General features: G+C 42.8%; 1 protein-coding gene and 1 pseudogene across 2 annotated transcripts; one reads left to right on the top strand and one right to left on the bottom strand.

Moving 5' to 3' along the window:
• On the top strand, positions 1 to 8,008 carry SSR1 (signal sequence receptor subunit 1). Of its 2 annotated transcripts, none has more exons than XM_069958056.1 (8): positions 1 to 233; positions 1,303 to 1,412; positions 2,500 to 2,593; positions 4,380 to 4,642; positions 5,090 to 5,166; positions 5,609 to 5,687; positions 5,915 to 6,008; positions 6,314 to 6,369. In XM_069958056.1, the coding sequence occupies exons 1-8, from the start codon at positions 167 to 169 to the stop codon at positions 6,352 to 6,354; spliced, it is 825 nt and encodes a 274-aa protein (XP_069814157.1). In that variant the 5' UTR covers positions 1 to 166; the 3' UTR covers positions 6,355 to 6,369. The 2 variants fall into 2 exon arrangements, with proteins under 2 accessions (XP_069814157.1, XP_069814156.1); XM_069958055.1 differs by lacking the exon at positions 6,314 to 6,369 and adding an exon at positions 7,125 to 8,008 and having other exon boundaries at positions 3 to 233.
• Positions 8,009 to 15,992: 7,984 nt separating this feature from the next.
• On the bottom strand, positions 15,993 to 16,161 carry LOC138784984 (U2 spliceosomal RNA; annotated as a pseudogene).
• Between the last annotated feature and the right edge of the window lie 1,764 nt (positions 16,162 to 17,925).

A 17,925-nucleotide genomic window follows, 5' to 3' on the forward strand; every position in this document is an offset into this window, starting at 1 on the left:
TCCAGCAGGCCACGCCCAGGACCTCCCACCTCTGGAGGATACGTATCACGTCGCCATTGAGTGAAGGGGCCTGATAGTGCTTATAGGCGGCGGCGTCAGGAAGACCCTCCACCTCCTCCGCTTCTCTCTGGACTCGACGGCTACGACCCACACAGCAGACTGCGCCATGACTCCGCTCCGTAACCTGCTGCTCCTGATGCTGCTGGCCTTCCCGGTCACACTGCTGGGGAGAGGTGAGGCCGCGCTTGGTGCAGACGTGACCGGGCTGGGGACAGGGACCGGTGTGTGTGTAGCTGTACCGGGATGTACGTGTGTGACCGCAGCTGTGTGTACATCCGTCCTGTGCCGTGTGTGTACAGTGCCGTGTGTATGTGTACATACGTATAGTGCCGTGTCTGTGTACATCCGTACCGTGCGGGCCTATGGCTGACGTGTCACTGCGTCTGCCGCTCATTCATTCTCTCGCTCCTCCCATACACTTGTATGTACGTGCTGTGTACTATAGCGGCTCCTGGATATGGACATCCTACAGCTGCTTAGCGGACTCTAGTCGCACTTGAAGGGCTTGTCCATGTCGGCCAGGCACTGGTTTAGGAGTGTATTTTCCTGTGATGGTGGGCTACTCTCCTGCTGTGACCCCCAGCACACCAGCTTACAATGAGGTTAGTGTAAGGACCTATTTTAAAAAATAAACCTGCAGCTAATCAGCTATGTGTGAACCTGCCTGTATGTGTAATCCTAACAGCTGGGGGGTCCACCTGGTGCTGCTGTATGGAGCTCCCATAAGTACCACCACCTAGTACATCACAGGCTGTAAGGTGGGGGGAGACGGCAGTGCTGAGCAGGTAAGGTCAAAGGTCACTCATCCACCAACCTGTGGTTTAGCAGCTGTTGGAAAACCACAGCCATGTCAGGACATTGTGGTACTTGTAGTTCTGCAACAGCTGGAGAGCCACAGGCTTGGAAGCACTTACCCCAGATATGTGTAACCCCCAATGTCCCTCACATAAGATGTGCCGTTATATGGTGGAATATGCTGCTGGAGAATCCTAGCAAGTGTAGCTGACGTTCTGCACTTCCAGTAAGGCACCTTCAGATTATCTGTCCTGCTCACATGTCCTGGCAAAGCTGCAAAGTTTATTTCTGATGCCCTTCAGCTAGCTGGCAGCAGGTGGTGGCTCCATGTCTGACACTCACTAAGCATCTCTCTGCTTTTAGCCTTTTTCCATATCAATATCCTAGTAAAATATAAGTGACCTATGGATGGTCAGAAGCTCAAACACTGTGACTATTTTATGGCAGGTCCTTTAGTTGCTGCCCAAGATGCAACAGAAGACGAAGAAGCAATTGAAGACTCTATAGTGGAGGATGATGATGATGAGACTGAAGTAGAAGATGAATCAACAGACTTAGTAAGTGTGCAGAAGCGGCAGCTGTTCCCCTGCAGCTCTGTTTTACATTTTTAATAAAAAGAAAATGAGCTTTTTATGTATTGGGTGGTTTCCCTTGTACACACGCCTTGCAGCTGCAGCTTTCTTTATTCTCATGGTTGCGCCTGGTAGATGTTGTGCTGCGCTTTGACCATAGTTTGTATCTGGGGCTTGGCCAGACAATGCGGGTTCCCCCATTGCTTAAAGGAGCATGCCAGCGATAATATAGTTTACCAGCTGCTCCGCTCCTGGAAAGCGGTAGGCACTTTCTCCATGTATTTATAGACCTGCATTAGAAAATACTTCTGGTCCACCCACAAACCCCAGGGAAGCTTCACATGTACCGACTCGCAGCGTTAATAACGCTGCGAGTTGGCTAGGTCCTGGCAGATCACTTTCACTACATACACACAGCGGGCTGAATGACCGCTGCGTGTATGTATTTCTGCCAGCCGCTTAACTCCTTCAGCTGCCGCCCGGCTCCCGCTCTGTATAAATTTACCTGTCCTCGCTGCACAGGGTCTCGGCATACTGCTCTCCCACCCGGCCAATCAGTGGCTGCGGCAGGGAAACACACTAATTGGCCGGGCGGGAGAGCAATACGCCGGGACCCCGTGCAGCGAGGACAGGTAATGTATACAGAGAGGGAGTCGGGCGGCAACAGAAGGGGCTAATTGGCCGGCAGAATTAAATACACGCAGCGGTCGTTCAGACCGCTGTGTGTATGTAGTGAAAGTGATGTGCCAGGACCTAGCCGACTCGCATCGTTATTAATGCTGAGTCGGTAAGTGTGAAGCTACCCTAAATGTGACTCAGCTAGTCACACGGTTGCAGCAGGGACTGTGGCATATTGGACAAACTGGGAAGCAGGGGAGCCGAGCCGTATACCTTCACCAGCCTTATGCTGGGAGGGTTAACTGATTTTCTCGCCAGAGTGCTCCTTTAAAGGCTGGTGAATGTGACATATCTTGCTGCACTGAATGATTTCCTGTGAACATTTGGTACAAATAGAACAACCTTTTTTTTTTTTTTTTTTTTTTTTTAATACTTAAAACTATTTATTTGCCAGACAGAAGAAAAGGAGGAAGAAGAAGACTTGAGTTCAGGTGAACCGAAAGCCTCTCCCAATGCCGACACCACCATTTTGTTTGTTAAAGGCGAAGGTAATTTACTTTATAGTGCACTGAAATCAGTTAAAGTAAATGTACCATCAGGCCCGGGCTGAAGCACTGGAGGCAGGCCGACCCACCCCCAGTGGGGGAAGGTAACCCGTATGCCCTCTATGATGTGGCTCCATTGATTCTAATAGAGCAGTGTCATTGAGGGGCAGGGGTTTCCTCCCACCAGGAGTGGCCATGATTAAGGCTGCAGCTCAGCAGCTGAAACGCGTAGGATTTTCTGTTGGGGGCATGCCATCTTGTGTGTACGGTGACGGAGGTTTGTCAAATAAACGCACATGATCCCACCTTGCCGGGAGCTGAACTTGTTTATCTGTTGCATCTACTGTGGACACCTGTTGAGTGTGAGCCCGTGCTGGGAAGCTCGGTGGAGGGGGTAAGCTGGCTTCTTTTTCTCACTACTACAGTCTGAGATATACAACCAGCTTATAGACTGTATATATCACTGACCTATGATTGAAGCCTAATGTTTTCTTTAGGCACAGATTTATCTGATAGATTTTTGAAGCCAAAGCCAGGAACAGACTATAAGCAAAACAGTTTCTAAAGGAAAGACTTTCTCCTTATCTCAAATCCATTCCTGGCTTTGGCTTCAGAAACCTGTCAGCTAAACCTGTGTAAACTCACCATATGGGTCAGTCTCAGAGTTCTGTCAGGGAAATTCACACTGGATTATTGTCAGATGTGTAATGTTATGGACACAGAAATCCAGCTTTTGAAGTGTGTACGTTGGGGGGGGGGGGGGGGGGGGGGGGGGGGGGGGGGGGGGGGGGGCTAGTAAAACTGCCGTTTGAGTACAGAAGGAAACTCTTTTGCTTAATAAAACCTATTACAGAGTTTCTTAAAATCGCTTGTACTATTAATATTGATTTCTAAAATGACATGACATTAAAGTGACTTTAAGGCTACACACAGTATTTTTCCTTAGTATTTTGGTCCTCATATTGCAACCAAAACCAGGGGTAGATTAAAAACAGGCGATGTTCACACACTGAAGAAATTTAGTGGATGGCTGTCGTTTAATGACAAATTGGCGTTATTTTAAAACATCGGCCATTGTTATGAAACAACAGCCATTATTTGTCATAAAATGACACCCATCCGCTGAATTTCTTCAATGTATTTTCAATCCACTCCTGGTTTTGGTTGCAATATGAGAACCAAAATACTGTGTGTGAACCCAGCCTAAGGGTGCATTCACATTTGATGCTGTGTTCAGTTATTTAGATCGAATCTGCATCATAAAATCTGCTGCCATACAGGGTTTGTGAAGCTAACCTTAAAGTCAATTGAAACAGGTTTGCTTTCCAGGATAACTGCCGCCTTGATGTGGTGGCATGAGACCTTTAAACTTTCCGGTAATATCGTAACCTACCACTAAAGGGAGCGGTATACAGAATTGGAAGTCCCATAGATTTACATTGCCGGTGTATTGCAATGCAAGTCCATGACTCCTGGCAGTTTAGTAAACTGGTTGCTTTAGGGTAAATTCACACAGGCGTCTCGCATAAGAAATCCGCAGCTAATCCGCAATACACGTATTAATAATAAGAATATGTGTTTTGCGGATTAGCTGCAGATTTCTTGTGCGAGACTCCAGTGTGAATTTACCCTTAGCAACGGGCTAAAGAGTTGCCAGAAAGTTTGAATGTGTATCCTGCTGCCACAGCTAGTTGTAGTTGCCCTTCAAGATATTTACTGCATACCCTATACTTCATAAATGTTCTTGAAATGGTGTTGTAAAACAATATTTACATCTTATTACTTTTAGATTTCCCAGCTAATGATATTGTTAAGTTCCTTGTTGGCTTCACAAACAAGGGCACTGAAGACTTTGTTGTGGAGTCACTGGATGCCTCTTTCCGATACCCTCAGGACTACCAGTTCTATATCCAGAACTTCACAGCTCTTCCTTTGAACACAGTTGTTCCTCCTCAGAGGCAGGCCACCTTTGAATACTCTTTCATCCCTGCAGAACCAATGGGAGGACGTCCTTTTGGGCTGGTCATCAATTTGAACTATAAGGATGCGAGTGTAAGATTTCATTATTTATAAGTGTATAGAGCATTAAAGTTCTCTTTAGAACATTGCAAAATATATATGGCCTCTTATAAACAGTAGAAGATACATTGCACTACAGTAGTCCACAAGAAGAAACCATGATATGTGTCCTTCAGCCACTAACGCCTGTTAATTTCCAAAGTTCTCCAGAGTGTCGCTGCTTGCTTTATGCAATTCCAGTAACTTAGAATATTTGGATAATAAAACTAAAATGTCTGCAAATATTTTCGCAGATTCTGATAGACCATTTATTAAACTAAAAAATTACACTAGAACAGATGTTACAACTATCTGGCTTTAAAGAGATGTCTGTGTTGTGTCAGCAGATATCCAAAGGTTAATCTTCCCTCTTTAATTTAAAGCAATGTCAAGGTCCATTATTAAAGCTGATTTGAGTGTTTTTTTTTTTTTTTAATCTAGGGAAATGCTTTCCAGGATGCTGTATTCAATCAGACTGTGACTATCATCGAAAAGGAAGATGGACTTGATGGAGAAACGTAAGTGTATATGAACGTTTTATTATTTTTTATGGATTTCCTTGATAAGACTTGGGAATCTGTTAGCAATCCTTATTGATGGCCCTATACAGACATTGGAGAAGGGAGTAGAATTACCTAAAGTCTCAAGCTATTGCAGCTTGCATGGCCAAAAAAGTTTGAGCCAGCCACTTCGAGAAGTGTCTAGGATATGTCCTCTTGTTCTGTGCACAGAGCTCAATATATTAGGAGCATTCTTAGCCCCTTCCCTCCACCATGACTGACAGCTCTAAGAGTCTTCTGATTGGATATGCTTCTACTCTCCTCCCTAGTGTCGGTTTTAATACCCCCAACCTTCTGAGAGAGAGGCAGTTGCTGATAGTTTATGTATTACCTTTACCTTGTTGTGTTGAGGAATAGCTTTTTGTTGCCACTGACTCCCGTGTCACACTTATCTTGGCAGAATCTTCATGTACCTTTTCCTTGGTGGTCTTGGGCTGCTTGTGATTGTTGGTCTGCATCAGTTATTGGAGTCCAGAAAGGTAAGAACAGATGTCTGCTTCTTAGGTTCAACACTGCACTGCTCAGTTGAAATAACTTACGGGTTTGTAAATTCCCAGACAATTTCTTTCCAGTTGAAGGAAACAATGTATCTGCATTCCTTATTGTAATTGAGCTTCCAAGATTACTATGTAGCAGTGTCTGTACAGTTATATGACCCCCGTAATGTCATTGTATGTAAATCCTTATGCTTTTTTTATATTTTCAGAGAAAGCGACCTGCCCAAAAGGTAGAGATGGGAACCTCTAACCAAAATGATGTGGATATGAGCTGGATTCCTCCTGAGACCCTGAGCCAGATCAGTATGTATTCTGCATCCATAGAATATTTTCACTTCCCACTGTTGTGTACCTTAAGCATTTTATTATTTCTTAGTAGTTACATTTTCCGTTCTGAGATGGTGAGAAGTAATTTTACAGCAATGCTGTGTAGATACTGGTGTCCACTTACATTGCACTGGTTTGTAACCTCATAATGAGTCAGGGGGTCTTCGCAAATGTTTTAGTAGGAAATTACCTGTTTTACTGCAGTATCTGACCTTATTGCTCTGCATTTTCTCTAATATTTCTTGCTGTCTTTGTTTTTCTTTGCTTCCTTCCGACCTCAGTGCAAAGTAGACGAGGTGAGACTACTTCAAAATCTGAGTGAACTACAGTTCTGTTTCTGCATTGCTTCATATTAGTGTTTATGTGCTTACTGTAGACTTTGAGATTTGGCTCTGATACTTTGTGGCTGTACTTCGTGTGGTTTTTATTTTTCTTTGGACATATGAAAGGATAATTTCCAGAATCCAAACCAACTAATTTAGATGGGGAAATTATTAATTCCCTGTGACTTGCAGTAAATTTTACTTTCACACCTGAATATTTCCTGGACGGTGGTAAGATGATAGGATCAAAAATGATTTTGAAACAATGTTTTTTTTTGTTTTTTTTGTTTTTTTTCACCCTTAGTGCAGATTTCCATTTCATTGAAAGGATCTTTTATTGTACCATACACACTTATTCACATAGTATTCATTAAATCTCTGAAACTAGTGGCAGCGTGATATGAATGCTCTAGTCAAATTTATTCAGCACTGCCAGCTTTTTCACTTGTACTGTTCATAAAGAAAGCTGTCAGACGATGGCTGGCGGGCAGAGGTAGCCCTACGAATGTAAAGCCTCTGTTCTCTCTGACTTTGTGGCACATTGTTACTCACGTAGGGCTGTATGAACATTAAATTTGTCTGAAAATGTCATAAATGGGCAGTACTGGAGTACACAAGGACTTTTTGTGTGATGCACGTGGCTTGTAGTGCCTTTAGTTTTTTGTTAGTATTTACATGAGTGTGCATGGTTTTACTTCACCTAGCTATCAGATGGCTATATCCATCTACAAAGTGGGTAAAAGTTGTCCCTTTTTTTTTTTTCTTGTAGACAAAGCTTCTCCAAGAAGATCTCCACGCAAAAGAGCCCAGAAACGGTCAGCGGGATCTGATGAATAAACAGACTTTATGGTCCTATATAATAAAAATAAAAGAATCTTCTGTCCACTAATACTGGCCCCTCCTGTCCAGCATGGATAAACCTGTGACATCCATTATGGAAAATTGGAGTGGGATGTGAAGTTTTGTAAAAAAAAAAAATCATTGACTGCAATTTTTTTTTTCCCAAGGGAATTGTTTTTTAAGAAATCATAGCCCCACATAAATGCGAGTGCGATGAATTACCCGGGATCTTGACGTACCACAAATTTTTGAAGTCTTAAGTTGCATGACTTCTCCATTCTTCAGCGTGAGAGCAGTGTGGCTGTGGCCATGTTTTTTGTTTTTGTTCACCCCCCCCCCCCCCCCCCCCCCCCCCTTCCCTTTTGGATCTCTGCCCAGGCAGGCTAGAGTGCTTATTGCCTGTAGCTCCGCTCTTCTACGTGCCTGTTTTGAGACCTGGTGAAGTTAACCTGTGCAGTTTGCTCCTAGATAACATATTTTCTTTGCTGGAGAAAAATGCCTATTGAGCTTTCTTGCCTGTTTTCAATTCTGCAACTAGGTGGAAACTCTTACAAAAAGTAACAATGCAAAGACTTCTACTGAAGTTTTCAGTGTGGCTGTTTTGGTTGGGGAAAAGATTGTGTGGAATATTACACAGTGGGGTTTTTAAAGGATTGGCATATAAAATGGTTAAATAGAAACGATGTCCATGCAGGTTGGCGGAACTGTTCAGAGAGCAAAGCTTACTTTTTGTACGTGGAGAAATTTGTAACTTGAAACAGTCTGCCTGCAAGTGTACAAAGAAATAAATTCTTAAATAAAGCTAAAACTCCATTTTTGTAAAGCTGTTTATTTGTTACCCTTAATAGTGACTGCATTTTACTTTCCTCACATGCTTACTTTCCTCACATGCTTAAAGTAAGAGTTTAAGGAAAGGATAAAACTAATACTGTGTTTTACCTAGTGCAGGGCATTGTCCACAACACAAGGATTGTGTGTGTTTTATTTGCACCATCCATAATAAAAGCATTGTGCCTAGTTCTTTTGAACACAGAACTCAATCTTTCCATAAACAGAACTCTATGGGGGAGATTTATCAAACGTGGTGTAAAGTGAAATTGTCTCAGTTGCCCCTAGCAACCAATCAGATTCCACCTTCCATTCCTCAGACTCTTGAAAAGTGGAATCTGATTGGTTGCTAGGGGCAACTGAGCCAGTTTCACTTTACAGCACGTTTGATAAATCTCCCCCTAGATTCCTAAAATGATACTGAATCTTGGGCCCAAAAATTACACTAGTCAAAGATAGTAGAGTTAAAAATAAGTTTGTCTTTTTCCTTGTACGGCTGCCACACATTATTTATTCCAGGCAGAGAGTCGAAGTGCCAGTCACAATTAGGGTATGTTCACACAAATCAGGCGGAATCCCATCTGTGTCAGTGTCCTATAGTCTGTCTATAGGAGAGCGCATGCTCCCCCGCTGCAAAGTGATTTGTCACTTATTGAGGAATATTGAACATTAGGGGTTTTTGCACTACTTTTTTACAGTATGACTGCTGCACAATAATTTGAATTTTTTATTTTTTTTTGCTCAGAGGGGGTGTGGTTTAAGTCCTCGCCCTATGACAGCACCCCTGGAGAGCGTCCATCCCCCTTCTCATGAGACAGGAAACAGCCGCCAGGCAATCAATCAATCAAGCTTTAAAAGGAGCCGCATCAACCCCTTACACCAGTTCTGTTTCCTGTCTTCTGAGAAGAAGGATGGTGGAGGGTGCAGCTCCTCTGCACCTTCCCAAAAGTCACCAGGGACCTGAACCGGCACCTCTGCTACGAGAAATTCAGGATGGAGACTATTCAGTCGGCCATCCTGAACCATTCACAAAATTGCTACATGTGCACTCTGGACCTTCGAGATGCATATTACCATCTCCCCATTTACCCGGACCACCAGAATCTGTTGAGAGTGGCAATTTGCATGGGAGGGGGGATTCACCATTATCAGTACAGGGCTCTCCCCTTCGGTTTGTGCCAGGCACCCAGAGTATTTACAAAACTGATAGCGGAGGTCATGGCTCATGTCAGAGAACAGGACATTGTCATAATTCCATACTTAGACGACTTTCTGATAGTAGGGCCATCAGAAAGGGTAGTCTCCCAGCATTGCCTGGCAGTCCAGAACATCTTCTTGAAACTAGGTCTGGAAGTAAATCTAGAAAAGTCCTGCCTGCGCCCAAACCAGATTTGCTCCTTTTTGGGGATAAGACTAGATTCTTTGGTTCAACGTTCTTTTCTTCCTCCCCAAAAGGTGGACCTGATCATTAAAAGGGTAAAAGATCTTTTAACCCGGGGTTCCTGTTCCCTAAGACAGGCCATGTCAGTCCTGGGACTCATGACGTCTGCCATTCCCGCAGTAGCCTGGGCACAGTATCATTCCAGGACTCTACAGGCACAGATTTTAGACACCTGGGACAGACAGAGAGAGTCACTAGACAAGACTTTTACACTATCTCCCCCAGTACTAAGGTCCTTACAGTGGTGGGTGACGCGGAAAAACCTGACGGAAGGCATTCCCTGGGAGAAAAAAAGATATATTTCAAATCACGACAGACGCCAGCCCCACGGGGTGGGGGGCTCATGCAGAATCCCTACTCCTACAGGGGAAATGGAACAGCTCAGAGTGTCAGGACCCTCAGAATCTCAGGGAATTAAGGGCAGTCCTTTACACTCTATCTCGTTGTCTACACATGATCACGAACAAACATGTCCGGATTCTAACAGACAATTCTACAGTAGTGGCATACCTGAACCATCAAGGGGGAACCAGGTCAGCTCAGCTAATGAGAGTATCCCATTTCATCTTCAGGCTGATAGAGAATCATGTAGCTTCCATATCAGCCCTTCATCTCAAGGGGACCGACAACATCACGGCCGACTTCCTGAGCAGAGTATCACTCAACCAGGGGGAGTGGGTTCTCAGTCCAGCAGTATTTCAGCAGATCACGACCATGTGGGGAGTCCCTCTAATAGATCTTTTCTCTACCAGGGACAACAGGAGAGTGGAAAAAAATTTTTCCCTCAACCCCAAGGATCTTCCGGCGGGAGTGGATGCCTTTGTTCAGGATTGGAGCAAGGGCCTGCTCTATGCTTTTCCTCCCATTCGGATGATTCCGAGGATGCTGAGGAAAATACGTCAGGACAAAGCACTAGTCATAGTAGTGGCACCCTTCTGGCCAAGGAGGGTATGGTTTTCTTGGCTCAGGAAACTCTCAGTAGCCAGGCCATGGGTCCTTCCGGAGGTTCCGGATCTTCTATCTCAGGGACCGGTTCTTCATCCATCATCGCAAAATCTTCATCTGACGGCCTGGCTATTGAGAGGCGACTGATGCTAGATAGAGGTCTATCAGATTCAGTCATTGATACCTTATTAGCTAGCAGAAAGAAAGTCACTTCACAAATATATCTGAGGACTTGGAAAGCTTTTTGTAAATTCATGTCTGTCCCGGTAAACGTGTTAATACCCCCAGACATTCCTAAAGTCTTGGAGTTTCTGCAGAAGGGTCTTGAGTTAGGGTTAAAACCTAGCACATTAAAAGTACAAATATCTGCCCTTAGCGCTTTATTTGATCATAAAATTGCAGACCACCCATGGATTAGGCGGTTTATTAAAGCTACAGGCAGACTTAGGGCCCTATTCCACCGGACGATTATCGTTCAGATTACCGTTAAATCGTTCGAATCTAAACGATAATCGTTCGGTTGAAATGCAGTTAACGATTAACGACCGAACGAGAAATCGTTGATCGCTTTATAAGACCTGGACCTATCGTTGCTCGTTCGCAAATCGTTCGCATTGAATAAGACATCGTTCGGTCGTTCGCAATAGATACGAACGCAATAGCGAATAAATAGCGAAGAAGAAACGATCGCAATTACGATCATAAGTAACGATTATCGTTCCATGGAAATGAGTGAAAGTTTTCAGGTCTTTCGAAATAGTGGTCGTTTGAGATCGTTAATCGTTAACGATTATACAAACGATAATCGTCCGGTGGAATAGGGCCCTTAGACCCACGATTACACCTAGAACTCCACCATGGGACTTGAACATCGTTTTGACAGCCCTGTCAGTATCACCTTTTGAGCCATTAGAAGAACTATCAGATAAGATCTTAACCTTAAAATTGGCCTTTTTATTAGCAATTACTACGGCTAGACGAGTAGGGGAACTATCAGCCTTATCCATTAATAAACCCTACATGAACATTCTTCCAGATAGAGTTGTCCTGTCACCAGACCCAGCTTTTTTACCTAAGGTGGTAACCGATTTTCATCGCTCTCAGGAGGTGATTTTACCATCTTTTTGTCCCGAGCCTAAGAACGATGGAGAAAGAAGATTTCATGCATTAGATGTTAGAAGGTGCCTTATCATGTATTTAGAAAAAACAAAGGAATGGAGAAAATCTCTACAATTACTAGTCCTTTTTTCCGGCAAAAATAGGGGCCAGTCAGCTTCCGCAAAAACTGTAGCCAGATGGATTAAGGATACTATTTCCCTAACCTATACCTCTGCTAAAATGGTTCCTCCTACAGGATTTGGTGCCCATACAACTAGAGCAGTCTCCACTTCCTGGGCCGAGAGGGCTGCAGCATCTATCCCTCAGATCTGCAGAGCAGCTACTTGGAGCTCACCTCACACATTTTTCAGGCATTATAGGTTACAGTTGCCAGGTACTGAGGATCTCTCTTTCGGGAGAAAAGTCCTGCAGGCAGTAGTCCCCCCCTAATTTAGCCTAGTCTAGTCTCCAGGGGTGCTGTCATAGGGCGAGAAGGGAAAACTTAAATTACTTACGGTAATTGTTTTTCTTTGAGCCCATGACAGCACCCCTCTAAATACCCACCCTTTATATAAAAAAAAAAAAAAAAAAAAAAAATTTTCACCGGGTGTGTTTAAGTAGGGTTTTTTTGTATTATCATTAAACATGTGAGATAAGATTATTCATTCAGTTCTCAATGAATGTAGAAAACTTTTTTTCTAGTTGCTTCTGCCGCCTTAGGTGGGAAGTGAACTCTCCGCTGAGGGGAGCTATTTTTCTCTGCTGGAGAGCAGAGTTGTGTTTATATCTTCTAGAATCCAGGATACTTGTGGAACGAACTGGTGTAAGGGGTTGATGAGGCTCCTTTTAAAGCTTGATTGATTGATTGATTGCCTGGCGGCTGTTTCCTGTCTTATGAGAAGGGGGATGGACGCTCTCCAGGGGTGCTGTCATGGGCTCAAAGAAAAACAATTACCGTAAGTAATTTAAGTTTTTGCTCAGAGGGGGTGTGGTTTAAGTTATTTGCATTTTTTAGCCACATTTATCTTGAAATGTTTTTAAAAAAAAATTTGTATCTTGTGCAAAAAATATTGCACAGCAGTACTCCGGTAAAAACATGGCTAAAAAAAACTACGCCAGGGTCTAAGGTACAAAAAAGCACCGAATTGAACAATATTTATTAAGGCTCGTTCACCTGCAAAAAATGCAAATGATAAATTTTGCCCTTACGCCTGACGTAGAGACTCCAGCACGACATCATGTCAATATGCTGCTGGGAGCTTGGATTTTGCACACATGTGCAGTGATTATAAGGAGAAATCCTGCCAGTAGCATTCCTAATGATTATCCTATAAGCCTGTCCACGGCCACAATACACTAATGGGGCGTTTACACAGACAGATTTATCTGACAGATTTTTGAAGCCCAAACCAGGAACAGACTATAGACAAAGAACAGGTCATAAAGGAAACACAAAGATTTCTCTCCTTTTCTAACCTATTCCTGGCTTTGGCTTCAAAAATCTGTCTGTATAAACGCACCATTGGGCTGGGTTCACACTACGTATATTTCAGTCAGTATTGTGGTCCTCATATTGCAACCAAAACCAGGAGTGTATTAAAAACACAGAAAGGCTCTGTTCACACAATGATGAAATTGAGTGGATGGCCGCCATTTAATGGCAAATATTTGCTCTTATTTTAAAACAACGGCTGTTGTATTGAAATAATGGTCGCTATTTACTGTTATATGGCGTCCATCCACTCAATTTCAACATTGTGTGAACAGATCCTTTCTGTGTTTTTAATCCACTCCTGGTTTTGGTTGCAATATGAGGATCACAATACTGACTGAAATATACGTAGTGTGAACCCAGCCTTAGGCTGCATTCACTCTGAATTTCTGCGGCACTGTAGTTGGTACAGTTCGCTTTAAAGGATCCATGATGGCACAGATGACACCCCAGTAGGAGTAGGCTATAGTGAAATAAACTCTTTATTGCAGACCTAAGAGAAGACAATTAGAATTGTGCACACAAAATGCATGTGCTCACTTGTGGCATGTCCTCAGGGTGATGTCACAAATTATGTAAAATTGGAGGTTGGTGACTACACGTACGGCCGGGTACCACCCGACTCCTATGCTGATGTCACTGCACCTGTGCACACCAGAAGTGAGAACTCCAGGGTCAGAGAGGAGGACTCATGGGAGGGGGCTAAGGTGGACTTTGGGGAAGGCTTTTTAACCTTTGACCTCTGTTCCTGTTTCTAGTCAGGCTCAAGGGGCAAGGGTGGTGCTGCTGTGGTCACATAAATAAACTCACTTTGTTTTATAGGTATCTTATTATTCACATGTGTAGCCCTATTATTGCTCAAACTAATAGAATTAATCAGTCTCTCAATTTAGAGGAACTCAACATGGGGTACTGGTGTATTATTTTGAGCTACTGTTGTAATTTATGTATCCACCATTATTACATTTCCCCAGGTATATAGCGTGATTTGGGCCCCACCAAGTGACTTATGGTGCCTTTACACAGAGAGATTTATCTGACAGATTTTTGAAGCCAAAGCCAGGAACAAACTATAAACAGAGAACAGGTCATAAAGGAAAGCCTGAGATTTCTCCCCTTTCAAATACATTCCTGACTTATAGTTAGGTTCTGCTTGGTTTAGACTTGTAGCCACAAATATGCTGGTCTGATGTGTCACTGATTGGTGCCCAGTTACTCAGTACAGCTATGTGTGGATTGGTTGCACTACATGGGTGCAGTCCTATGTCCTGTAATTTACCGCCATTGGGAACTCCCCGCATCTATGTATTGTTATGATGCCAGGGTTCCGAACTTATTTAAATCTTCCCACTACAGTGCTGCGAATATTCAAACACTTTCCCCACTCCCAGCAGGATATTGATATATCATGCCCCACGGGGAAAGACTCCGTGACAGGTCTTCCCTGTCCGTGTTACACAGAACGTGGGTATAAGCCCTTAAAGGGGTTATTTAGCGAAAATCTTTTTCTTTCAAATCAACTGGTGTAAGAAAGTTATGTAAATTTGTAATTTACATCTATTTAAAAATCTGAAGTCTTCCCATACTTATAAGCTGCTGTATGTCCTGCTGGAAATGTTTTATTTTCATTCAGACACAGTGCTCTCTACTGACATCTCTGGCCGAGACAGGAACTGTTCAGAGCAGGAGAAGTCTTTCATTGGGATTTGCTACTGCTCTGGGCAGTTCCTGACATGCAGCAGAGAGCACTGTGTCTGAATGAAAAAAAAACAACACTTCTTACAGGACATATAGCAGTTTAAAAGTATGAGAAGACTTAAGATTTTTAAATAGAAGTAAATTACAAATCTGTATAATTTTCTGACACAGGTTGATTTGAAAGAAAAAGATTTTTGCTGGACAACCCCTTTAAATGTGGTCTGAGACAGTGACCGGAATGTTGGTCAGAGATTGCTACTTTCCTCAGAGAGACCTGTCAGATGCGTCTACTAGGTTTCAGAAAGTATATAACTCATCCAGGAAAAGCTGGGAGGGATATGAGAAATCCAGGAATCTTTGGAAACCCCTAGCAAAGGATACTTGCTAAGGGACTTTTAGTAATGTCTGCATACAGGCCAAGATTTGTAGGTAGTAGGGTCTGTCATTCCCTTCCCTTCCCAGGTCAGCTTGGGTTCTGGGCCCACAGTCTGCATATGGAGGCTATGAGGTAAAGAGTTGGAGAGACTCTGATAGCTTCTTATCTACTTAGAAATACTTAGATAACACATGATGTTGCTTGTATTTTGGTCGGGAGACTGGTAGGAAGTCACCAGTATAGCAAGGCAATATTACGTTTAGTCAGTGCTTGGACAAGCAGAGTTTATTTTGTATTCATGCTTGGATGTGAATTCTACTGGATTTCTTTTGATTTATGCAAGAAATAAACCAGAAGAATCCCTATTTAAAGCCATACCCCTCAGTCATCGTCTCTGACTGCTGTTTGCCCTCTTTGCCCTGCTCTACAGAGCTAATCTTCCACACTGGATGTATCCGTTTCTGGTATATGAGCTCCCCCTGGTGTTCACTTGGAAAACTGTAGCTTAAACTGATCAATTTAAAGAAAATATTCTTATTATTCCCACACATGAACAATTACTTCTACATAGAGCCCAAAAAACAAGATTTATTAGGAACAATTATAAAATGTTATTTTTATTATGCACAATTAAAGTAAAAAACAAACAAACAAGTGACTACAGACATATACATAAAGCTTGGGCAAACAGACTAAAGGATAAGGTCCTTCTTACTTGATATAACAAGTCAATTGTCAAAAAAACAGTGCAGTGGCATATATTAAATCATATATATATATATATATATATATATATATATATATATAAATGAATCCACAAATGACAAAAATAACTATAAAAATAGTACCACTGTATAAGTTAATATGGTGCATGCTCGTGTATAGCGCTGTTACCTTTGCAGGCTCTGATATGTGTATATAAATATTTTCAGCACCTGCAATACCAGGTCAATGCCCAGAGAGGACAGAGCAAGCTCTTTTTCCATCTCCCTGTTCAAAAAATCCATTTAATACATGGTCCCCAGATAGGGGACGTATCAGATATTAAACTGATAAGAACAGATACTACACTTGATCTTGGACCGTAACACTTCGATTGCGTGGTTGCACATGTGCAGCAATCTTAGCTTTGACCAGCTTTATTTCAACTGCCATTTTGATGTAGTCAGATATTGGAAACCAGGTGATTCATGCACTATTTGTTCTGTATTGTGATACACATTAGTGCTACTTTGAGATATACCTACATTATCATATTAGGATGGCTGCGCTCATGCAGCTACCCTTATCACACCTTATTGCCTTTATGCACAGCTGCCAATTTTCTGTAGTTTGAAACTGGGCATCAGAACCTTTTTCTGCGGATAATCTTATGTTTCTAGGTCTGTGGAGTCCTAAGTCCTAGTGGACCAATAAATAGCTACAGTGAGAAATTGTTGGCCTGCAGGCCTGCAGTGTGGCCTACATTGTGGGATAGTAGGGATTGCTGCATACCTCACAACTTTGAGAAAATGGAAGGAGGGACAGTTTCTTTAACACCATACCAACCCAGTCAGTCTGTCGGATGTGCAGATATGTACGGAACAGGATGATCAGATGAAGGAAGACAATAAAAATATTTTCTGACTATAGAGTAGCAGGGGCTCCTAGCAATCAGGATGTGCATCAGAAGGCGGTGACAGGTCATCTAACTTATTCCAAGCTTGTAAGGCTTGTAATACCAAAAAGCATTAGATTGTGCACTCATCTTATGTCCACTGGTTATGGAACTGTGCCACAACCTCTCATCATACTCATCTCTCCAGAAAGGATGGCAGATCCCATGGAGCAGTGTATAAATACATTAGACAGGTAGACCGAGCTTCTTAAAGTAAAAAATAAGAGACATCTGTTTTTAATCTGAAGAAGGGACAATATCCACCCAGGAACCCTGAAACGTAACATGTCCAGCACAGCACATCAGCTGGGAATGATCCAGGAAGGGATATGGACAGAAAACTCACCAAGAGATGATCATATAGGATTCTATTTGAAACAGTGACTCACAGGTGACGTCTTCTCTGATCAGAGTTGTTGACTTTTTGTTTCACTATTTTTATTTTCCATCAGGATCTGCCAGAGAAACATTTTAGGTTATTTGCTCCAGCAAATAGTAATTAGTTCCCCTCATGTCCACTTTATAGTAAGTAGGTCCCCATGGGCTGCCATATAGTAAGTAGGTCCCCCTTATGCTGCCATATAGTAAGTAGGTCCCCCTTATGCTCCCATATAGTAAGTAGGTCCCCCTTATGCTCCCATATAGTAAGTAGGTCCCCCTTATGCTCCCATATAGTAAATAGGCCCTCTCTGAGCCTCCATATATACATTCATATATTATTTAGGCCTCTCTGTGCAGGCAGACATGGTAGAGAGGGAGATGGGATTATGGTGGTTGTAGTAGGTATGAGAATGCCTCTGAACCAGGGGCGTAGCTAGGGGTTCAACTTAGGGGGGGCCAGTGAGTCTCAGTGGGCCCCCAACCGATTATATTACCCATAGGGAACCTCAGCAGATGACAATGATTTCCGAATAATAAAGGGTATTTTCTACTCCATTATTCATAGTGAACAGGGACAGAGAACAGTGGAAAAGACTTTCTACATTTCACATATATAACCATGTAAAAATTAAAGTGGTTATCCAGCATTGCAAAAACATAGCTGCCTTTTCCAGAAACGGCGCCACTCTCCTCCAAAGCTTGGATGTGGTAGTGCAGCTCAGTTCCACTAAAAGAGAATGGAACCAAGTTGTAATACCACAAACAACATAGAGCAAGCTGTGGCACTGTTTCTGTTTTCTAATTAGCCATCCAT

This window comes from Dendropsophus ebraccatus, chromosome 2 (genome assembly GCF_027789765.1).
Source record: "Dendropsophus ebraccatus isolate aDenEbr1 chromosome 2, aDenEbr1.pat, whole genome shotgun sequence".
Taxonomy (NCBI): domain Eukaryota; kingdom Metazoa; phylum Chordata; class Amphibia; order Anura; family Hylidae; genus Dendropsophus; species Dendropsophus ebraccatus.

Excerpts from the sequence above, each read along its gene's own strand:
- SSR1 (XM_069958055.1), top strand. The coding sequence starts at position 167 with ATGACTCCGCTCCGTAACCTGCTGCTCCTGATGCTGCTGGCCTTCCCG. Across the intron at positions 5,167-5,608 it reads GATGGACTTGATGGAGAAAC|AATCTTCATGTACCTTTTCC; the intron begins GTAAGTGTATAT and ends TTATCTTGGCAG. Across the intron at positions 5,688-5,914 it reads AGTTATTGGAGTCCAGAAAG|AGAAAGCGACCTGCCCAAAA; the intron begins GTAAGAACAGAT and ends TTATATTTTCAG.